General features: G+C 35.1%; 1 protein-coding gene across 1 annotated transcript; it reads left to right on the forward strand.

Moving 5' to 3' along the window:
* The first annotated feature begins 594 nt into the window (after nt 1-594).
* LOC125833259 (uncharacterized) lies at nt 595-15,361 on the forward strand. Its single transcript, XM_049512406.1, has 6 exons — nt 595-808; nt 6,844-6,897; nt 7,919-7,992; nt 14,327-14,444; nt 14,540-14,598; nt 15,195-15,361. The coding sequence occupies exons 1-6, from the start codon at nt 665-667 to the stop codon at nt 15,271-15,273; spliced, it is 528 nt and encodes a 175-aa protein (XP_049368363.1). The 5' UTR covers nt 595-664; the 3' UTR covers nt 15,274-15,361.
* Nucleotides 15,362-21,989: the final 6,628 nt, after the last annotated feature.

The raw sequence follows: 21,989 nt of genomic DNA on the forward strand, positions 1-21,989 counted from the left end.
GGGAGCTCGAACCCGAGATCTCTTTGTTAAAGATGAAGGAGTACTTACCATTCCACCACAACTCTTTTTATCTGAGGTAGGGTAGGTAAAGACTAAAAATATGAATTTTAATGGACTTGGACTTAGAGTTGTAACAGTTCGATTAAAATTTGAGTGTTGGATTTGTGAATATGATATTAAAGACTTAAGTTAAGTATATTTTATTTATAAATAATTATAAAATTTATATTTCTAATTCTTGGTTCAGTTTGATTATTTTTGCGATTTTTTTTTTTTGCGTAAAATCAAAACTAAACTAAATAGTATGATTTTCAAAATTTAAAACCAAACCTAACCAAATCAAATATCATTTTTTTAATCTATTTGTTTTTTTAACCTTAATCATAAACAACCCTACCTCCCATTAAGTAATGTATAATTTGTAATATATGAGACACGTAAAAAAATTGCATGTGATAGCAATGAAAAATCGAGAATTTTTGTATGCAATTATGAGATTTCTGTGAAATGTCCTTAAATAAATAAAAAAAAAGGTCATTAATTTCAACCCAAAACCCATGAATAATTTTTTCTTTAATTGAGAGGGGAGGTGTCTTTTTTTCACTACACTTGTCCGTATTCCATCCTTTATCTTCCTCTAATTTGTAAACTTTGAAGAGAAAAAATGGAGAAAATGAACCAGGCATTGGAGAAGATGAAAATGTTGGTGGGAATGGATGTAGAAGATGAAGAAGTAGCTCCTCAACAAGAATCTTCCTTTGCTTTCATGGATGATTTGAATCGCAACTGCACTTTGTCGACCAAACAGGTAACCCTTATTGGGTCATTTCATTTTCTCTTCAATCCCAACGTTTTACTTATTCTATGATCTTTGTCTTCATTGGCTACATATACTATTTATCTCTTTCTTTGCTTGTATTTTTGAGCTAAATTTCATATAAATTCATTATTGATATGAGTATGCGCAATACATACTTCAAATCGATCCCTTAAAATAACCTAAATAGCAAAAAACGTCCTTATGCATTCCTGTATCTGATATACTAGGAGTCCAGACCATAAATGCATATTCAAACTGTGAAACTATTTTGTGACTAGCTGATACGACCCATATAGATCTGTCTTGGGGAAACCTTTTTGGGGGTCCAGGTAGAAGTTCCTTGGATTTCTATTTCATAGCAAAATGTTTTAAAACACATATTCAACTTCCACATACTTCTTTTCCAAAAAAATTTCATGACAACTTTGATCAAATATTGTCTTAACAGTTCCTTTAATGATAGATAATTTTTTTCTTGGGATTGATAACTTGACATAAGTAAACTAACTTTTTGTTGACCAGTTTCTGTTTCAAAGTAGATGTACTCTAAAGGGGTTTGTACAAGTCACTCAATGCTATTAGGTTAAAAGAACTATTGTAAGTACTTTGTGTATGATGACTTGAATTTTGAGCTAGAACTAGCGAAATTTAGAAGAATGGAAGAAATTCTAGAAACTCCAGCAATGGTAAAATCCTGGAATTGTGCTTTTAACTCACATGACCTATCCTGTTTGGTGAAACACTACATGCTAAAGAAATATCCTTCTGGCTACTGGAATGCTACTCAAATAGCATAATGGGATGGTCACTGAAAATGAGTTAGTAGAGTTTTTCTAATAGACATTCCTGCTTAGCATATTGGAAAATGGAATATACTTGTTAACTAAGCAGTCTAAAAATGCTGTAGTTAGTACACCAATATTACTGAAAATATCTCTATCTAGGGATATGAGGAGCAGGTGTTTCTGTGACTCTATTTTAGACGACTTGATAAATAAAGCACTTGTATTGGGGGGAACAATAACTTTTAAGTTAAGAACTCAGGTGATCGTAATCCAAATGTGGACTCATTTGTTCCCCATTTACGGTTCAAGTTTGTATGGATCCTTGAGAGAACAAAGGAGAATAAATTCGACCAATGTAGAAAGTTATATACAGATGAATCTTCACAATCTTATCCCATCACCTTGAAGCTTTGTATGCTTCCCTTTCAACCTCCTTACAAGGTTCAACAATGCAAACTTTCCTGTAGGTAACTGAGAATGAATTGCTCAATTAGGATGGATTGTAAGTTAAAATAAAAAATGAAGTAACTAAATGATTTCGGAAGACACTACGACACAGTCAATTTGTTTGAATAACAAACTGTTTAATGTTGATCTCAAGAGGTTCAAGGTATCAAGAAATGATATGGTACTGCTGAATCCTGGTTTAATACTTTTATATTTATGGATGCCGATATACTTCCTCTGTCCCAATTAACGTGTCATACTTTTTCATTATAGTCTGCCCAAAAGGAGTGTCATACTTCCCTATTTAGGACCAATTTAACATTTAACTTCTTTTATTTTACCCTTTTTTTAGTTTATAGCCATATCCTTCTCAAAATTTTTTTATAGCCATATAAATATCTAAAGCATTTTTTAGACTACAAGTTTCAAAAGTTAGTCTTTCTTAAACTCTGTGCCCAGTGGGATTTCACTGGGTATGTAGTCGTTGTTGTGTATAGTTGGCATTGAAGAAAACATGCAGTGGATGTAGTTAGTAATTTCCAGTATGAGGAGGCAGGGGGTGATAGAGAGGGAGAGAGCTTTGAGTTTTTTTTTTTTTGGATAAAGTTAGATTTCATTACAAACAATATCAAGATGATACTCAATTCTCCCCAGACCCACTTGTGGGATTACACTACACTGGCTATGTTGTCGAATCAAGATTGTGAAAGTACTGAGAAAATGCAGGCTAGATTACATTAGAATCCTAAGCAATCTAGCATGTCCACCTTGTTATTTAAATTCATAACAACATTTCCATCTTTCCAATAGTACAGGTGGTGCAAACAACTATATTTCACAGTCTGCAACTGCTCCTTTTTGCCTTCAAAACACTTCTTATTTCATTTTTTTTTCATATAGTCCACGCTATGCTAAGATGAATAACTCTCCAGATCTTCTATAAGGATGCATCTGGACATGCAGTTTCCCAGCACTCTAACACATTCCTGAACGCCGTAGGACTTGTTTAATGGATGAAAAAGTTATCTATGAACACAGTCCACATCTGCCAAGTAAATTTACAATGCACAAAAATATGGTTCACAGATACACAAGTAGCCTTAGTTGCTCGGACTCGGGTGCGGGTGTCCGATATGAGTGTGGATCTACAGGTCGCATCCTTCATGATCTACTTTTAACATTCGGGAATATGGATTCATGTAATGGATACGGGTGTGGGGATTTGCCTAAAAATAATTAAAATATCTAAAACTATAGTTATAAAACCTAAATTATGAGATATTAGGTGGAGAACTTGAGGAGAATCTTGGAAGAAGATTACAGGAAAAGGAGTGACATAGAAATTTCTATATAAAAGGTATTCCATTTTCTTCAATTTCATGTTAGCTTTTGTAGTGATAACAGAATTCATTAAGACTACCCAGACTTTCCCCATCAATTTTAGTCAAAGTACCCAAAATCGGTTGACCAAATCGGACACGGATCCTACACCCACACCCACACCCACACCCACACCCATGTCGTGTCGACATGGGTGCGGCACCAAAAGTGAAGAGTCCGAGCAACTTAGCAAGTAGCATCTGCTGCACAGTATCCAACCCTTTTTATTCAAATTTTCGTGTGTTAGACATGCTTCATGAGAAACTAGCCAACCAAAGAAGCCAGCTTTTGTTGGGACTGTAGTCTTCCAGATCATCCTCTAGGGCGACTTTTGTACTCGCACTGGTTGAATAACAGTTAGTATTTTATAGAATGGGCTGACAGTAAAAGAACCTTTTTTACTCACTTCCCAGGCTAGGCTATCGTTTCTATTTGGAATTAACCCTACTAATTGCATCTTTTGGATAAATGAATCAACTACTTGCAGTTCCTGTCAAAGAGATTCTTTCTGTACTGGAAATTCCATCATGAATCAATAAATATATCAGCTAAGAGGACTTCCGGATTATAGGTCAATGTGTACAATTTGGGAAATTGATTTTCAGCAAACCTTAACCATCTAATTATCTTCCCAAAGTCTAATCTTTTTCCCGTTGGCTACCCTCAAACAACATACTTGTTGAATCCTTCCAGAGATTGCAAATCTGTCTCTAAACAGCTACTCCATATGGAGTCTTCACTGCTTTAGGTGCCCCAAAGCCTTATCTTCCATAAATCACCTCTACCACTGCTTTCCAGGAACCTTTTTCCCATCATATAACCTCCATAGCCATAAACATTGCAAGTTTTGATAGTGAGCTCTAAGATTTCTAACTCTCAGATCCCCTTCCTTCTTGTGATTTGTCGCAATACTCCATTTTACTAAATGAAACTTCCTTCTTTCTGCATTACCTTACCATTGGAATCGCCTTCTGATCTTTCTTTTTTTTTTTTTTTTGAAATTGGTAACGTCGAAAATTGCCTTCTGATCTTATCAATATTCTTCTCCACACTAGCTGGCATGGGGATCAGAGACATTAGATAGGTTGCAATGCCATCAAGAACACTATTTTCTTATGTCAATATACCCCAAATGATAGGTATTGTTGTTTCCAAAGAGCCCACTTTTTCCATTTTACCTACTGTATTTGATACAACATGGGTTTTGATTATTTAACCAATTTTTGCATTAAGCATTGATGTGATGTATTCAGATTTTGGATGAAAACCAAAAAGTGAAAAACAGTCCAAAAATAAATGAAAATACTATAACATAGTAATTAGAGGTAGGTAAATTAGTATGTCAATCAGAAATGTTCATGTGAAATCTTAATATCAAATTGTCTAATATGATGAGCTCCTAAGTTGCTCGGACTCGGGTGCGTGTGTCTGATACGGCTGCAGATCTAGAGGTCAGATCCTTTATGATCTAATTTTTAAGATTCGGAGATATGGATTCATGTATGGATATGGGTGCGGAGATTCGCCTAAAAATAATTAAAATATCTAAAAATAGAGTTGTAAAACCTAAATTATGAGATATTATGTGGAGAACTTGAGGAAAATCTTGGAAGGAGATTAAAGGAAAAGTAGTGACATAGAAATTTCTATATAAAAGATATTTTATTTTCCTCAATTTCAGCTTAGCTTTTGTATTCATTACAGTAATCATTATAACTGTCTAGACTTTTCCCATCGATTTTGGTCAGAGTACCCAAAATTGGTTGATCAAATTGGGCACGGATCCCACACCCATGTTGTGTCGACACGGTTGCGGCACCAAAAGTGAAGAGTCTGAGAAACTTAGATGAGCTCCAATATAAAGTTGATAGGATAGGGCTAAGTCAATAATCTTTACATAGATTAGGATGGGCCTTGTTGAGTGAACATAAATGTATGTTATAGGGATGAGCCTTTTTGAGTGAACATAAATGTATGTTATAGTGTCAGTCACATGTGTAAATCCCCAAAGAAACATGTTTGCTATAAGCTTTAACAGTTGGCCATCTTTGGACAATTTGGGAACCAAGTACCGGTGGTAGTTAAAAATGAAAATAAGGTATAAGACATCTTCATATCTTCCTCACATGTCATGTTGGACATTGCATTGAAGCACGTTGCAGCATTTTAAATCACAACATTGTTTTATGATGATGTTTTATGGCACTTTAAGTACTTTGAAGGACCTAACCATTTAATACTCATTAGACATAGCTATATATAGAAAAAATGAAGAATCCTTGTAAGATAGGCACCAAAGACGAGAGGATTCTGGACAATCTAATGGCCTTGGAAGATGATATGGAAAATTAGTGTACCTCACAAGGTGGCTTGTTTCACCTGGTTGGTAGCTAGGGAAGCAGTACTATCTCAGGACAATCTAATGAAAAAGGGGAAGACTGTTATGCTCCAGGTGCTTTTTTAGTGAGATAGAAACAGAGACAACAAACCATCTCTTCCTCCATTGCACAGTGACTGTGGCAGGTCTTTTTGAATTTGAGGGGAATCAGTTGGTCCATGCCCATGCCAAGACACACCTCAGATTTACTAGCATGCTGGAATAGAGAAGGGAATACATCAGATCACAATGAGAGATGGAAGATTGTCCCCGCTTGCATCTGGTGGACAATTTTGAAGGAAAGGAACCAGAGATTCTTCGAAAAGAAGAGCATCCCTTTCCAGAGTTTGAAGTTGAACTGCCTTATAAACCTTTATATTTGGTGTAAGTGTGTAACCATGTCCTCCCCAAAGAGGTGGAGGCTATTACTCACTTTTTAGATAGTTTAGGAGGGGTATAGATGATAGAGCTTTTGGTTTTGCTTACTGCATACTCCTGATGTAATTACTACTGAAATACACCATTGTTGCTGTCTATAAAATGCTAACTTAGAGAGGATTCACAAATGCTGGATAAAGGGCCTGGAAATTCTCAATCCCTAATGAACGGACTTGTTAATTAACTTAATTTTATGCAGACACGTGGATTTAGTGTGTATTGACTTGTGAACAGGATTTTCTCATTATTCAGTTTTCTTTATCGGGTTTCCATATTTCCTCTCTCCTTTTAGTAAGCCACCTATATGATCAGTAATGGGCTAAAAAGAATCTACTTTGTAATGAGTACAACATGAAAAATGTTCAAGAAAATATAACACGTGCTTTTAGTGAGATTTAACCAAGAAGAACTAACTATGGTGATCAGTGGAAATGCCCACTGTCCGTTGGTCTGTTAAATCTTCTTTATTCATCTTAGATGTGAGGCTTCAGTACACCTACACTGAATTTTCTTGCATAAATTGAATTGGGAAACTAACTGCACTATGATATATGTAACCAGTGACCAACTATGCTCAACTTTTTTCTTTTCAACAGAGGCTTTATGGTTTTGCTATATGCTTAACAACTGGTATCGCCTGTACTCTCTTGGTGAGTTTCACTTCTCTAATTCCTTTCCTGCTTTCATTGCCGTGTCTAGTTTTTTTAGGATCTTGGAATGCATTACATGGAGTCAGCGATGCGTAACCTATTGGTTCAACTTTTTCCAGTCAAAAATAATTTATTGCTTTATTGGTGACTGTTGCAGTGGGCTTTTGTCGTGTTGTAACTTATCTTTATAGATGCTTGGCTTTCAGACTTTACATGCTTGTCGCTTTCAGCTCATTAGCTAAAACAGTATTTTTTTGAGTGATTCTGCTACGTTTTGAATTGTGATACAACTCTAACCTGGTGTTGTTATACCTAATGGGCCTACGGAGGATGCTTCACTTTCTTTATATTCTTCCTTTAAAATTGTCATAGTTTTTGGCAAGAGTGATGATTTGACGGAAAGAGATAGCTAGATTTAAGACTAGAATCTATTGTCGTATACCATTTCTTATGTTGTCTGTGGGAGCAGGATGGATTTAATTCTTGGTAGTATTGTTCTAATGAAGATATCTGGATTTGGTGCTTTACAAATGTATTACAGGAGACAGGAGTAAAGGGGACTAGCCTTTTCTTTTCCAACTTCTTCATAACAATGATGAGGAATTAAATCCTTGACCAATGTATTTCTTGCTTTGTTGACAAATTATATTTATTTTGAGAAGTTAATATTTTGCAGTCTGGGTTTTTTTGGTCATAATTATTGGAGATATTATGTGCACTACCAATGATTTCTTGTGTACAAATTTGTTCAGAACTAATGGTTAAATCTAACTGGACATTAATCTGAAGGATTTTTTGTTGAATAACATCAGCTTATCAGCAGTCAATTTTTTTTTTTTATAGTTAGCTTATTAGTTCTTTTGTTCTTCAATGAAGTGTTCACTTGCTAACTTATTTTCTTGGTAGTGTAATTTTTTTTCTATAGTATAATCTTTTTCAGTTTTTCAGTATCAGTTTTTATAGAATAATCGTACGGTTGACATAAGATCTCATGCATATGTAATTATTTTCTTTATGACAGTCAATGCTGGTTTTCTTCAATCCAATCAAGTTTGGAATAACATTTTCTTTTGGGAATTTGCTTGCTCTTGGAAGGTCTGTTATAACATTCTCTATTTCCATTTGTTTTGTATGATGCATGTTTTGATTTTTGTTGATAATGACATAAAATTTTATGAAATGAAGGGCGAAAAGTTCATCCTGAGCCAAGATCGAACTTCCCATCAGATTCATAGTTGCATTACTTATAGCTTCCTTGTTTGTAGACTTTGTGGATTCAACACCCATGTACAAGAAGTATATCAAAAAGTAGAAAATGTGAGCTTCTACAAACAACACCCAATGTTCTATACAAATAGGAACCTTGTGGGTGCACCAAAAAGAAATCAGATAAGAGGCTATTCTTTAAGTATACCAGGTCCTTCTATATTCCATCATTCCCATCAAAAGCTTCCCTATTTTTCTCTTTCCGTACAATCTACATAAGCGCTAGTGGAGCAACATCCAAAGCCCTACATCTTCTCTCCTGTCTTGTACGGATACAAAGCAATGTTTCTTTAACTGTTCCTGACATCACCCATTCAAGTCCAGATGTTAGGAACGGTTAAGTGAATTACTGTTGAAATCCCATCAAAGCATTTGTTATTTCCTTCTTTCCAGATGCACCAAAAAATTGCTGCTGGACTCAATCACCAGATCTTCTTGATTGATTTGTCAACTCTCCGAAAATTCCAGCTTGTCAAAGCATCCTTGATAGTGTGTGGTGTGACCCATTGCAGACCGAAAATAGGCAGAAAAGAATTCCAGATATTCTGTTGCAAATGGGCAGTGTAGTAGGAGATGACTGACTCTCTCCGAGTCCTATAGCCACATATAACATCTGTTGACTATGACAATGTTTTTTCATTTGAGATTGTCCTGGGTAAGAGTTACTCCATTTAGGTCCAGGTGAGGCAGGTGACCTTTAGTGGAAACAATCGACATGACTCTACATCATTTTCTTAGAGCGTTGATTCTCCAATAGAGGTTCTTATTCCTTTATCCTTTAAAAATTGGCTGCGTCTTCTTTGTCTTTGTACTAATTTTCTTGTGTGACAAAGATATTCTTTTTTTTTAAGATGGTGGTGTCCGGGCCAATTTGTACGCATCTCGACTATTCTACTAGGTGCTTGCTATCTCCCACCAGCACATGTAGAGGGTAACTCCGCCATCAAAGCTTAGATGGATGAGAAGAAATCACCTAGTGTTATTTTGCTAGGCTTCTTACATAAATGTACCATCAACCAATTCTTTTTTCCAACTAAATGGCCACATGTATATGTAATGTATCGATATTGTATAAATAGTGTATAACCATGCATATATGATGTATAGCTATGTATAAGAGATCATAAGGGGATTGGCAAAGTCAACAAATCCTGATGGTTGCTCCATATACACCTCTTCTGCAAGTTCTCTGTGAAGGAATGCATTTTTTATGTCTAGCTGGAAAAGGGGGCAATGTTTCATTGCTGCCATATAGATGAGAAGATGGACAAAAGCCATCTTGGCAACTGGTGAAAAAGTATCTCCATAGTCAATGCCATAAATTAGAGTGTATCCCTTAGCAGCTGTGTCTCACTTTGAGACAATCAATAGCTCCATCTGAACCTACCTTAACTTTGAATACCCAGTGACAACCAACAAGAGTTTTGCCTTTCAGTAATGGAACAAGCTCCCAAGTACCATTATCATGCAAAGCAGTCATTCCCTCAATCATAACGTGATGCCAACCTGGATGAACCAATGCTTCTGTGACAATCTTGAGAACTTTGACAGTGGATAAGCTAATAATGAAGGCTTGATATGAAGGTGACAAGCGGTGATAATTTAAATAAGTATAAATGGGGCCTTGATTGATAGTAGTTCTAGTACCTGTGTGAAGAGCAATGGGAAGATCATTTGATGAGTGCTTGACCGAAGCAGGAGACATTGTTGGAGTAGGTAATGAGTCACCAAGAGTGCTTTGTTTACCTGTATTAGAGTTAGAAATACTAACTGGATTAGCAGGCTCAAGGAGGTTGAGGTCATCGGAAATATACCTTAAGAGACAGAGGTGAAGCGGGGGGTGGAATAGTTGGAACTGGAAGGACTGTTGATATAGTCTTTTTATTTTCCGTATGAGGAGAAAAATATGGAGAAGACTCGAAAAAAGTAACATATGCAGAGATCAAATACTTATTAGTAGTAGAGGGGTCAAAGCATTTGTATGCTTTTTGTAGGCAAGAATAAACGAGAAAGACACATTTAAAAGGCTTGTGCTGAAAGTTTATCTTTTCCGGGGGTAAGGTTATTAACCAAACATGTGCAACCAAACACACTTAGAGGAAGGGGGAATGAATTTTGGTCCGGATAGAAGATTGAGTGTGGATTCCTGTACTGCAAAACAAAAGAAGGCATATGATTGCTTAAATAACAGGCAATAACAATGGCATCACCCCAAAAACGTACAGGGACATGATTGTGAATAAGCAATGTCTGAGCTATTTCAATTAGATGTTTGTTCCTACACTCAACAAGTCCATTTTGTTGAGGAGTATGTGCACAAGAAGACAAGTGCAATATGCTCTGGTGCTCTGGGATGACATAAAAGAAGAGAGAAATGGAGAAATATTCTCGAGCATTATCGTTGATTAACTTGTTAATGGCAATACCAAATTGATTGCAAATTTCAACACAATATCTTTGAAAGATTTAGAAAATAACTCATATCTATTTTTTATTAAAAATAACCATGTGCATAGAGAATAATCATCAATAAAAGTCACAAAATAATGAAAGCCTAAGGAAGAACTGACACAACTTGGACCCCATATGTCTGAATGAACAATTTCAAACGTAGAGGTGGCCTTATTATTGACGTGCTTTGGGAAAAAGGCACGAGTGTGCTTCCCAAGCTGACACGACTCACATTCTAACAAAGATAAACTGGGAACCATTTTCTGCATTTTCGAGAGACTCAGATGACTTAGTTGATTATGGAGCAATTCAGAGGAAGTAGCAGAAGTGAAAGCAACATGTGATTGTGGGATGGATAGCAAGTACAATCCCTGTGACTCATGTCCTTTTCCAATTATCTGTCCTGTACTCCGGTCCTGCATAAGAACAGAATCACCAAGGTAGATTACAACACATTTCCGGTTTTTGGTTAATTTGCTGATGGAAAGAAGATTATATGGGCATGCAGGTGTTAAAAAGGCTGATTTTAAAGGTATGGAAGGCAGAGGGTGAGCTATACCTATCCCTTCTAGAATAATCTTTGATCCATCAGTCAAAGTAACAGTAGAGTGGATAAGGGGTAATAAGAGTAGAGAGATAATTTTTGTTCCCAGAAATATGGCCAGAAGCACCAGCAAGAATACATTGTTCCTGAGATGAAGACTATGCGACATAAGCAAAGGAGTTACCGGGTTGCATTGTGCAAGCAACTGATGAAGTTGATGACTGTTGCCTTCATGCTTGGTACTGAAGGTAGTCATTATAGTTTGCTCCAGTTAATGTGATAGATTGAGATGATCCATCCCTAACATCAGGTGTGGGCAAAATATCGTCTCCATTATAAGCCACATTTGTTGCATATCAAAGGGCGGTCATTATTGCGTGGAGGTATTATTTATCACCAAAAAGATATAGAAACCAGCAGTAGCAGAGTAGAACAAAACTGACAGATTTTTTTTGTTTCTTTGATTCTGTTTTGCAGAATCTGTTTTTGGAGAAAAAGAAGGAAATTAGAGAAATGAGGGCTCTGATATGATGACAAATAAAAAGGAGAATAGAATAGAATTTGGGAATTAGTGTCTTGCTTATTCTTTCAAGTTAGTGGGATTAATTAGTGTTACAAAGAATGTAAATAAAGGAAGGAAACTAATAAGAATATTACATAATCTCCTAATTGCCTAATTATAGGGATTGATGATATTCTCACATCTACACTGTCTAATAAGATACCATATTTAATACAATTAATTTGATACCTAATATAGAGCAGCTGATACAAATTCTGGGTATAGTAGGTGACCTGCCTTCAGTATACCTCGGCATGCCTTTGGAACCAAAATCAAGGTCCATAGAAATCTGGAATGTAGTTCAGGAGAAGTGTGAGAAGTTGTCAAGGTGGAAATATACTATCCTTAGGAGGCAGACTTACCTTGATAAACTCTATAATAGATGCACTACCAACATATATGATGTCTGTATCATATACCCCAGGCAGTTACACAGAGGCTGGATGTAACCAGAAGATGATTTCTTTGGCAAGGTAATAAGGAAAGGTTTCCATTTAGTTATATTGAAAAAATATTATTAGAAGGAAAAATCAAGGGGGATTAAGTATCAAAAACCTCAAGCATCAGAGTAAAGCTCTCAAGGTGAAGTGATTATGGAGGTATGCCCATCAAAACTAAATATGGGTTTTGGATAAGTGGGTCTCTCAAGAAGTTACCACCCTGTATAGAGTTGGTCTCTGGAGAACCATTAGATCCTACTGGCCTTCTCTGGATAGTAAAACTGATATTAAGGTATTCAATGTAACAAAACACTTCTCTGGACAGACAGGTGGATGAGTTCTACTCACTAAAGGCTTTTTTCTCAGATATTTTTACCCTGGCCCAACAACAGAGAAAGACAGTGGCTGAGATGTGGAATCATCAGGGTTGAGATTTATGACTCAGAAGACCTTTGAATGATTGAGAGGTTTCTGGATTGATTGAATTATACAAGTTTTTGGAGACATTTCAAGGATGAAGAAATGGAGGGGACTGCTTATGGTGGAAGGGACATGGCAAAGGTGTGTACAAGGTGAGGGATGGGTATAAGATCTTAAACCAGATTGAGCCACAAAATACCAACTGGCCATGAAAGCATATTTGGAAAATCTAAGTATCTCATAAAGTAGCATGTTTTACTTGACTTTTAGCCTATGAGGCTGTTCTTACTCTTGATAATGTTGCGAATAGAGGGATATCTCTTTGCTCAAGATGTTTTTCATGTGGAAGGGATGTTAAGACAATCAGCCACCTGCTTCTAATCCTGTTTAATCTTTTGACCGTCCGTCCATCTTAATGTTTACATCTCTGCAACACTTATCTTGTGAATATGTTAGGCTTTGTCAGCCCAACATTTACCATCTTATGTATTTTTTGAAGACTTGTATCCGATGATATTTCGCTGTAACCTTCTTTGTCAGCCCAACATTTACCATAAGACAATAATTTTGGTGTTGTACTTCTTTGTTTCTTGCAATGGAGTATAGCCAAGAAGCATCTCTGTACGTTAATTCCTCTCACCAAATGCAAACCAAAAACAAATTTCGGGTGTTGTAGGCAGGAAAACATTTTTCAGAAAATATTTTCCATTTCTCCATGCTTGGTTGATCAAAATATTTTGGAATTTTCTTTTAGAAACACAAGTTCCTTAAAAATGAGGACAATGATTTCTCTAATGGAAGTAGGGATAACAAGTTCCGTAAGTGACATTACAAGTTCATTGTCTTCTAATTTAATTTGGTGTTGGTACTTCTTTGTTTCAAGTATAGCCAAGAAGCATCTCTGTATGTTCCTTCCTCCCACCAAATGTCAAGCCAAAAACAAATTTAGGGTGTGGTAGGGAGGAAAACATTTTCCATTTCCCCATGTTCGGAACTATTCTGGAATTTTTTTTTTCTAGCAAAACAAGTTCCTTAAAAATAAGGAAAACGACCTCTTCTTATTCTCTGCCCCATCTCACCCCCATAGTGTTTTGCTAGCTTACATATAATAACTCTTGGGATAACTGTTTTTGCTTACTTTCTGAACACAAGAAAATAAGTATAAAGTTTCTAAGAAATATTTTCTAGGAAACCATTCTTAGTTGTGTACCATACACACTTAGTTTCCATTCCCAACTAGGAGTCTCATATATGTTGAGAAGTCAGATACCCTTTCATTATTCCTTTCCACACACAAAACCCATAGAGTTTCTTAACTTTTTAGTGAACCAACCATTTTCCTTTCTTCCATACTTAAGTGCAATCACCTCTCTCAATAAAGCCTCTCCCTCATTCTTAAACATCAAAAATTACTTCCGAAGGAGAGGTCTGTCCGATTTAGAAATGTTTCAGACTCTGACCTTCCTTAAAAGGAGTCACCACGTTCTTTCGTTCATATTTCCTTTCCCACTACTCCATAACATAGGAAACCTCTAATCTTACTTCCCTGATCTTCTGATGAGAGGATAGAATAGGGAACAAGGATATGTAGTACGCAAGGATGCTACAGAGAGTAGACTTGATAATGATAATTTCCTCACTTTTAAGATTTGTTGTGTAATATATAGCAATCCAAAACCGGGATTTCTGCTTTTTTTTAATACCATTTTGTGTTTCATCTTCACTTGGATTTTTTTTGGGTGGCAGCACAGCGTTCCTCATAGGGCCTAAACGACAAGTGACAATGATGCTTGACCCAGTTCGTATATATGCCACTGCCATTTATATAGCAAGCATTATCATTGCTCTGTTTTGTGCTCTATATGTGAGTTACTGCATCAGTCACATTTTTTAGTTTCCTCATTTTGGGTTTCGACAAACTTTCCATTCTGTGTCTCATCTACATTTTGCTTGCATCAGGTGCGGAACAAGCTACTGACACTGTTGTCAATTATATTGGAGTTTGGTGCACTTATCTGGTATGTCAGACTGTAGTCATTCTGGTTCAGTCTTGAATAAACATTTTGCGTTAATAATTTTGAGAATTTGAATAAACTAGTATGTTGAGAAGTTGTATATGTAATTTTATTGATGAACATGTAACCTTGTGTGTAGCACGCTGGTAATAATCTTTTTTTTTTTTTTTTTGATGACAAGAGAAACCCGCAGCCGTTACCCTTTGGGTGCGCACAGGGTAAAACCCCCGCTCCTATGCAATAGCTCGCAAACCACATAGGAGAGGTAACCCGCACTAGGCAAGCCTGGTGCGACGAGCTCAACCCAGAAGGCAAATCCCTTGCTTTCGTTAGCAAGGGGTTTCGAACTTGAGACCTCCAACATGAAAGTCCGAAGCCCAAACCACTGGGCCACCCCGAAGGGTGGTAATAATCTCTTATTTAGCAACTTTTGCATTTGGGTCAAACTTAGGGCAGATAGGAGCATTAGCTTAAAAATAAAAAGCTTTGCCCTTATTCTGGATCTGCATCTACTCGACTTTGTTATCTTTCTAAGATTGTCAAATTGTAAATATAATTTCTTTATACTTGAAAGTTCATGCTCTTTTGTTGCATTACAGGTATAGTTTGAGTTACATTCCTTTTGCAAGGTCCATGGTCTCCAAAGTGATGATGGCTTGCTTTGATACAGAATTCTAGGGTTGTATTACTCTGAGGGAAGAATTATACATGCAAATATGTACAGTGTACATTCGGCAAGTTTGCACCACTTGCAACAACCAGCAGGTGTTTTAATCCATAGAAGGGGGGTTAGGTGAGTGCACCTTTGGTCAAATGAAGGTCTTTTGATTGAAATGTGTTGTTTATTAAACGAGCTAACTTCTGATCCTATGTAACACCTAAATTTTTCTTCTTCAAAGTAAATGGAGACTATCGAGTTGGGTATCAAACGGTGGTTAGGTTGGTCAAAAATTTGGGCAAATGGGTTGCTATAGTAAATGTGTTGCCAATGTTTACATGGGTTAGGATGGGCTGAGCAATGAGTTAGTTATAATTCAATTCACCCAACTTTATTCAATGTTTCATTTATTTGGTTTTCCCATTATTCGTATTAAAACTTCAAATTTGTGATGATTTAATTTCCCCTAAATAAATTAAGTTGGTTTTTAAAAAAATATTGAAATGAAACTAAATCACTTGGGGTATATTTTTCATTGCTACAGTTGTATAAAATATATGATAATGTACTTTGAATGGCTTGATTCATGCCATGTGTACAATACAAGACATTCATTTAAATTATATACTCATCATAACTATTATAAAGGGATAAGGGTCTGAAAAATACCCTAACTTTGGTCGGATTTACTGTTGCGATATTAAACTTTCATGAGGATCTATTACCTCCCTAGACTATTTAATACCGTATTTTAAACATATATATTTGTCCACGTGGACATAAAAAATAATGCAAAATTATAAATAGTAATGTGTTCACGTGGGCACATATATATCTTTAAAATATACTATTAAATAGTTCAGGGGTAAAAATTATGATATTAAACAGTCTAGGAAGGTAATAGGTCCTTGTGAAAGTTTGGTATCGCAACAACAAATTCGACCAAAGTTGGGGTATTTTTCAGACCCTTATCCCTATTATAAACAACAACTATTTTTAGTTTTTAAAACTATCAAATAAAGAAATTAAGTGCACCCTAGCTAATCAATTTCTCAAAAAACAATAAATAATAAATAAGATTGGCAGGAATATGTGGATTTCTCGTTTTTTTTTACCCACCAAACATCGCATCTTTTGGGAAGATCATACCTATAAATAAAAGATATGCATTCATTTGTTATACGTATCTTTTTTTTTTTCCTTTTAAGAAATCTAAGAGTTTCAAGACGTGAAACAATGATTCTTTTCAAATACAAGGTTTGGTTTTGTTCTCTTCTTTACTTTTAATTTTAGTTATTGTTTGAACTTATTAAGTTTGATTCCTTTCTATATATTAAAGTTGATTTTTTGTTTGATCTAGTAGTATATTAAGTTGTGCAAATTCTTCACTTTCAATACGCACTCTTGTGTTGGATTTTTAAAAATTAGTACAATTTTAAAGAATTCGAACAAATATATTTTTATAATTATTTGAAAACCTCCAAATAAGTTTTTTAAAATGTATTATCATGTTCTTTGGTTGAATTATTATTTAGAACTCAACGATATTTTTGAGTTTGATCTTTTCTTGAAGTATATATACTTGAGAATTTGGAGAAAGCATGTGTGAAATTACACCTGAAGAAGTTTTACAAAGGAACTCTCAAGTTGGTGTTGAGTTTGATAGTGCACTTAAATTTTACAATGAATATGCAAAGAGAGATTGGTTTTGGTGTTGGCAGAGAGTATGTCAATACAAATAAAAAATTACGAAGTTCAAGCTCATGAAATAGATTTAGCAGAGGCTGCGCAACATTTGATTGTATGAGTAGAATAAATTCAAGTCAGATCAGAAGAGCTATCGTCGTACAATACAAAGGGGAAGCAGGTAAATTAACTTACAAACAATATTTATTTTCTACTAAGTTCTAATATTGAAGAAATGGTAAATATATATTTTTTGTTTCTTCCAGAAGTGTGTTAGAATATTTCGAGAATAAGAGAATTGATGTCGGATGTTGATGATATGATGACAAATATATTTTGGACGGTTTCAAAAATGATAATTTTTGGCCAGACGAATAGAGATTATAGAGCCTTGGCTAGTTTAGTTGGATTGAACAAAAAATTGTTGTTTTTGGAGGAGCTTTAATGTACGATGAGACTTCAACATCATTGTTTGAGACATTTTTCAGAGTAGTGTCCGAAAGAAAACCAAAAACATTTTTTACCGATCGACGACCAAGTTGCTGCTATATCACTTGTGATACCTGAAGTCCATCACATTAATTCACAGGTTATGTGTTTGGCATATCGAACAAAATAATGCAGCTTTTCGTGGTGATTTTAGAAGATGCATTTATTTATGAATATGTAGTTGTTTGGAATACTATGCTTATGTTTGAGAAAATATAACCGCGTGGTTCCATGCATTGAGGGAAAAATTATTTCAGGTGGTATCAATAGCTAGCACACAATTCAGTGAAAGTTTGAATGTCGATTTGAAGCCTCATTTTACATTTATATCCTCCAACTTTGGGTTTGCATACTTAAATTTGCAACACGTATGTCCGGCGTAATATTCTACATGGAAATTTGTGTCCTACTTACATGTATTATGACATGTAGGACTCATGTTTCTACTTGTTCAACTTTATGTGTCTACTTGTGGACACCCAAAGTTGGATTGCATATATATAAAATAAGAATTCACATTAGTAGAACCCACTTAGCTCCGCCTCTGGATATATATATATATAAGATAGCAGTAGCATGTGGAAATGAGTTAGGTGCAAATTAAAGCTGAAGCAAATCATGAAGGTGACAACTCCGTCTCCTTAAACTAGAAGAAAATATTACTAGTAAAGATATTCTCACAATTAAGATCCAAAAATAATAAAATATAGAAAGCAACAGAAAAAGATCGAGGGTCAAAGGTTGTCTTGAGGTGAACTCAAAACACAAGAAAGTTGAGTTTGCTAACCAAAATGGATCGATATATAGGACACAATTTCATAATGCAAATACTTTCAATCAATTTTCTCTTTCCAATATTTAGAATTGCCCAATTATATTTGCTATATCTGTTTTATTAATCGATAGGATTTAATATCAAAGGGAAGTGTTTTCGAGAATTCCGATTTAAGTGCATATCAACACATGTCTTGTGCTGACTTATCCCATAATTCATAATTTTCTCTTTTTATATGATGAAATGTCCTAGCTTTACTCAAATGCTAATTACGGTGCTATTTTTTGAACTAAGGTAAAAAAATATGTATATCATTTTCAGTTAACTACATTTTTATCACTTGTGCATGAACCTTCCTCTTATACATACTTTAGCACATTCACACAAGTCTTATTCACTTCCTCGTGATCAGGTTCATATTGGATGAATCCTTTTATTTTCATTTGTTAATGTACACATTAAACTGTTAACATTTTAAAATTATTTATGTTTTGCAGGCAAACCTTTTTGAGAGTCAAGGATAACAAAAGTTTCAAGATAATATTACATTATGATCTATGCTAAATTACGTTTTCAGAACTTTCTTCTTTGCAGTAGTAGATTATTGCATTATTTCATTTTCGTTAATACTCTTTCTCTTTTTTGTTGTGTATTACTTTGCATTTCGAATTATTTTGTTGTTATTGCTCTCCTATATGTATCCCCTTTTTTCGAACTATTTGGTAGTTTTTATTTAAGGTTAAGGTCTAACGGAAACACTCTCTATCTCTACGAAATAGGAATAAGTTCAACGTACGTTTTACCCTTTTTAAACTACATTGGATATGTTGTTGATGAGCATCATTTCTACTCAAGTTGATTGGACACATAAAGGATGCTTGGTACTCATATTTTTTTTCCAATACTTGCAAAATGAGTGATAAAAAGGAGGGATGTTGTGAATTCTCAGTAACAAACTTGCAGCATTGGTATTGTCATACTTGTGAAAAATTAATGCATATTTTTTATTGATAGGTATGATCTTCTCAAAAGGTATGAGGTTTGACAGGTAAAAGAGTCAGGAAGTCCGCATATTCCCGCCAGTCTTAATTTTTTTTTTTTTTTTGAGAAATTTATTGGCTAGGATGATTAATTGCTTTATCTGATAGTTTTAAAAAATAATAATAGTTGATGGCTTTATTGTTAATAATGCGTATATAATTAAATGGATCACAATCATAAATTATTGTATAGTACACATGACATGAATCTATAAGGCCATTGAACATTAATTGACCTAATTATACTTGACCAGAACAGTATGCATTATAATAACACTTGAACGTTTGGAAATCTTCCAAATCGCCAGCCTTCACAGTGACTGTACGTACTTTTTTTCTTGCTTTGGCATTATCCCATTAACATTGTCACAGTGTCCCATACAATTTAACACACGTATCAATTATCATCAACGAGTGAAGAACTTTATTTCGTATTAAAAGCATCATGCCTAATAGCTTAAACATAGGCATTCTTTTGGATGCAAGAGATTATGTCATGGAATGTTGTACACGCGTTCAATAGAAAAGGATCAACTTCTTTCTTGTTTTAGTTGGAAATAGGCTGACTATTCCTCAAAGGAAATAAAAAATGGTTCATCATGGGTTCTTACATTACGAAAATTGTCTCCTGAACATGAATTCTATTGGTAGTGTGAAATGTGAGTTATTATTGTCTGGATTCTTGGACGAAGCTGTTGCGCCCAAATGCACATGCAAGTGTACGTGATCGTGGAAGTAATAAAGTAGCTCTTTTTAAGAGTTGGATATCGTACCTACAAAGACATAAGATTTGATGGTATTTAATTCTTCAAATAACTAGAACTTAAAGCAAGTGTTTTCAGAAATAGTGAAGTATTATTCTAAATGATTAAGTATCTAAATCAATTAAGTAAACTACTATGATTAAATTTCAACTTGGAGTTCAAACAATGACTTGAGAAATTCCACGGCTACAACCTGCTATGGATTCATGAACTTGTCTTCTTTAATGGATGTCAATCGGTTATCGAATAACTGATTTCAGGGTTAAATGTATGATCATGGTCTCCCGATCTCTAATCGCCTACGGTAATTGGCAACCTAACTACATTGTTGAGTGGGATAGACTGAATCAATTACTGAGCAATATGTTTTCATCCTGTGTACTATTCAAGCAAGGCTTCTAGGTATATCCCTATCCTAGATACAAATCAATCGTATATCTTGAGATCATGCTCCATTTGTCCACGTTCAATCCTCTTATTCCTCTTCCGAGTTCAATTCGGACAATACATTTATTTCAATGGTGGCCAGACATGAAATACTAAATGAAGAACAAAAGAGAAATTCATACAATAACCAAAGCCAATCCATCAAAGTCAATAAAATACAATCATCATGTAACCACAACCCAGAACTAGGAATTTAGCTACTCATAATATGATTCTCAATCTTGAAATATTCAATAAGCATAAGAGAAATCGAATGAAGTAAATATTAGGAATGAACCCGAAGGATAGATGAAATAGCTCCCAAAGTCATCGTTCTTCAAAAACTAGAAAAAGAATAAATATAATAATAAAATCTGAGTCTATTTATAGTTTGGAAAAATCAACATAAAATTAGGGCACAGGACTGCGACACGCAGGGGCCAGGCAATTTCAACTTTTATTAAACTCCTCCTCTCCGCGACTGCAGAGGATACACAGTCTTCTGCCTCAACATCCTCAGTGTAAAAATAATTAATTCCCTCTCCTCGTCGTGGAGAGGATACGATGCTGGGATTTCTTCACTTTGAACTTCCTTTTCTCCTTTTTGCCTTTGTCCTTTGCGCCTTAGTGATCAAATCCATTTCAGATTCTTGTGCTTCCATTTTCTTGTACCTTTTTCTTCTTCTTTAATAACCTACAATCACTAATCATATTGGGTAATCTAAATGAAATATATGACTCAAATACTACCCAAACACAAGAATTTGTCCTCAAACTTGGCTAAAGTAAGGGTGTTATTCAACTCCTAGGCATACAAAACAGACCCAAGATCACCCTAGAGCTAGACTCACTAACAAAAGCATTTGTGGTTCCGCAACTTACATTGAAGAATTTTTTATCAAATCAAAATAAGCATGATTTCATTCACATTTAGCCTTCATATAGACACTACACGATTTCAAGTATTGACTCAACAACTTTTAGCAACTTAAACATTAAAGCTTCATGCTAACCATCAGATATCGCTGATCTTTTCATCAAACAAGTGCCCCTCAAGAAAAGAAAGTAGTCCACAAACTCACTCAACGTATGGACCATCAAGACTCAAACCTCACATTCACAAGGAACATTCACATATATGCACATAGAACCATATGCTTTCCCATTATGTATATCTTCACTAATTAAGCATGCTTTCCAAAGAATCAAGTAGGACTTTCACGGATTGTAATGTAGGCTAGGGGACGAGTTGAAAGGCTATATAATAGTGACTTACACTTTTCTAAGCACTGTGCACATTTTAGACCTCATTACCTCTTTATTTCCTTTTTGTTCATTTTGTAGCCCTCTCTTTAACAATCCTATCATAAGTAACTCACATCATTTCATGAATTCCGCCTAGATCTTTATTCCGTATACTAATTTTATTTTTATTTTTTATTTTTTATTTTTTATATCGGGGCTCATTCTTTCAATGAGGGATTTTTCATCACTTTGCGTCTATCAATGATCACCTTTTGACACTTAAACTATCTAATGACTTTCAATTCTACTAA

Source organism: Solanum verrucosum, unplaced genomic scaffold (assembly GCF_900185275.1).
Source record: "Solanum verrucosum unplaced genomic scaffold, falcon-dt-bn FXZP01000097.1, whole genome shotgun sequence".
NCBI lineage: Eukaryota > Viridiplantae > Streptophyta > Magnoliopsida > Solanales > Solanaceae > Solanum > Solanum verrucosum.

Bases quoted from the DNA above. Each gene is read 5' to 3' on its own strand.
- LOC125833259 (XM_049512406.1), top strand. From the start codon at position 665: ATGGAGAAAATGAACCAGGCATTGGAGAAGATGAAAATGTTGGTGGGA. The intron at 809-6,843 runs GTAACCCTTATT...TCTTTTCAACAG, and splicing joins GCACTTTGTCGACCAAACAG to AGGCTTTATGGTTTTGCTAT. The intron at 7,993-14,326 runs GTCTGTTATAAC...TTTGGGTGGCAG, and splicing joins AATTTGCTTGCTCTTGGAAG to CACAGCGTTCCTCATAGGGC.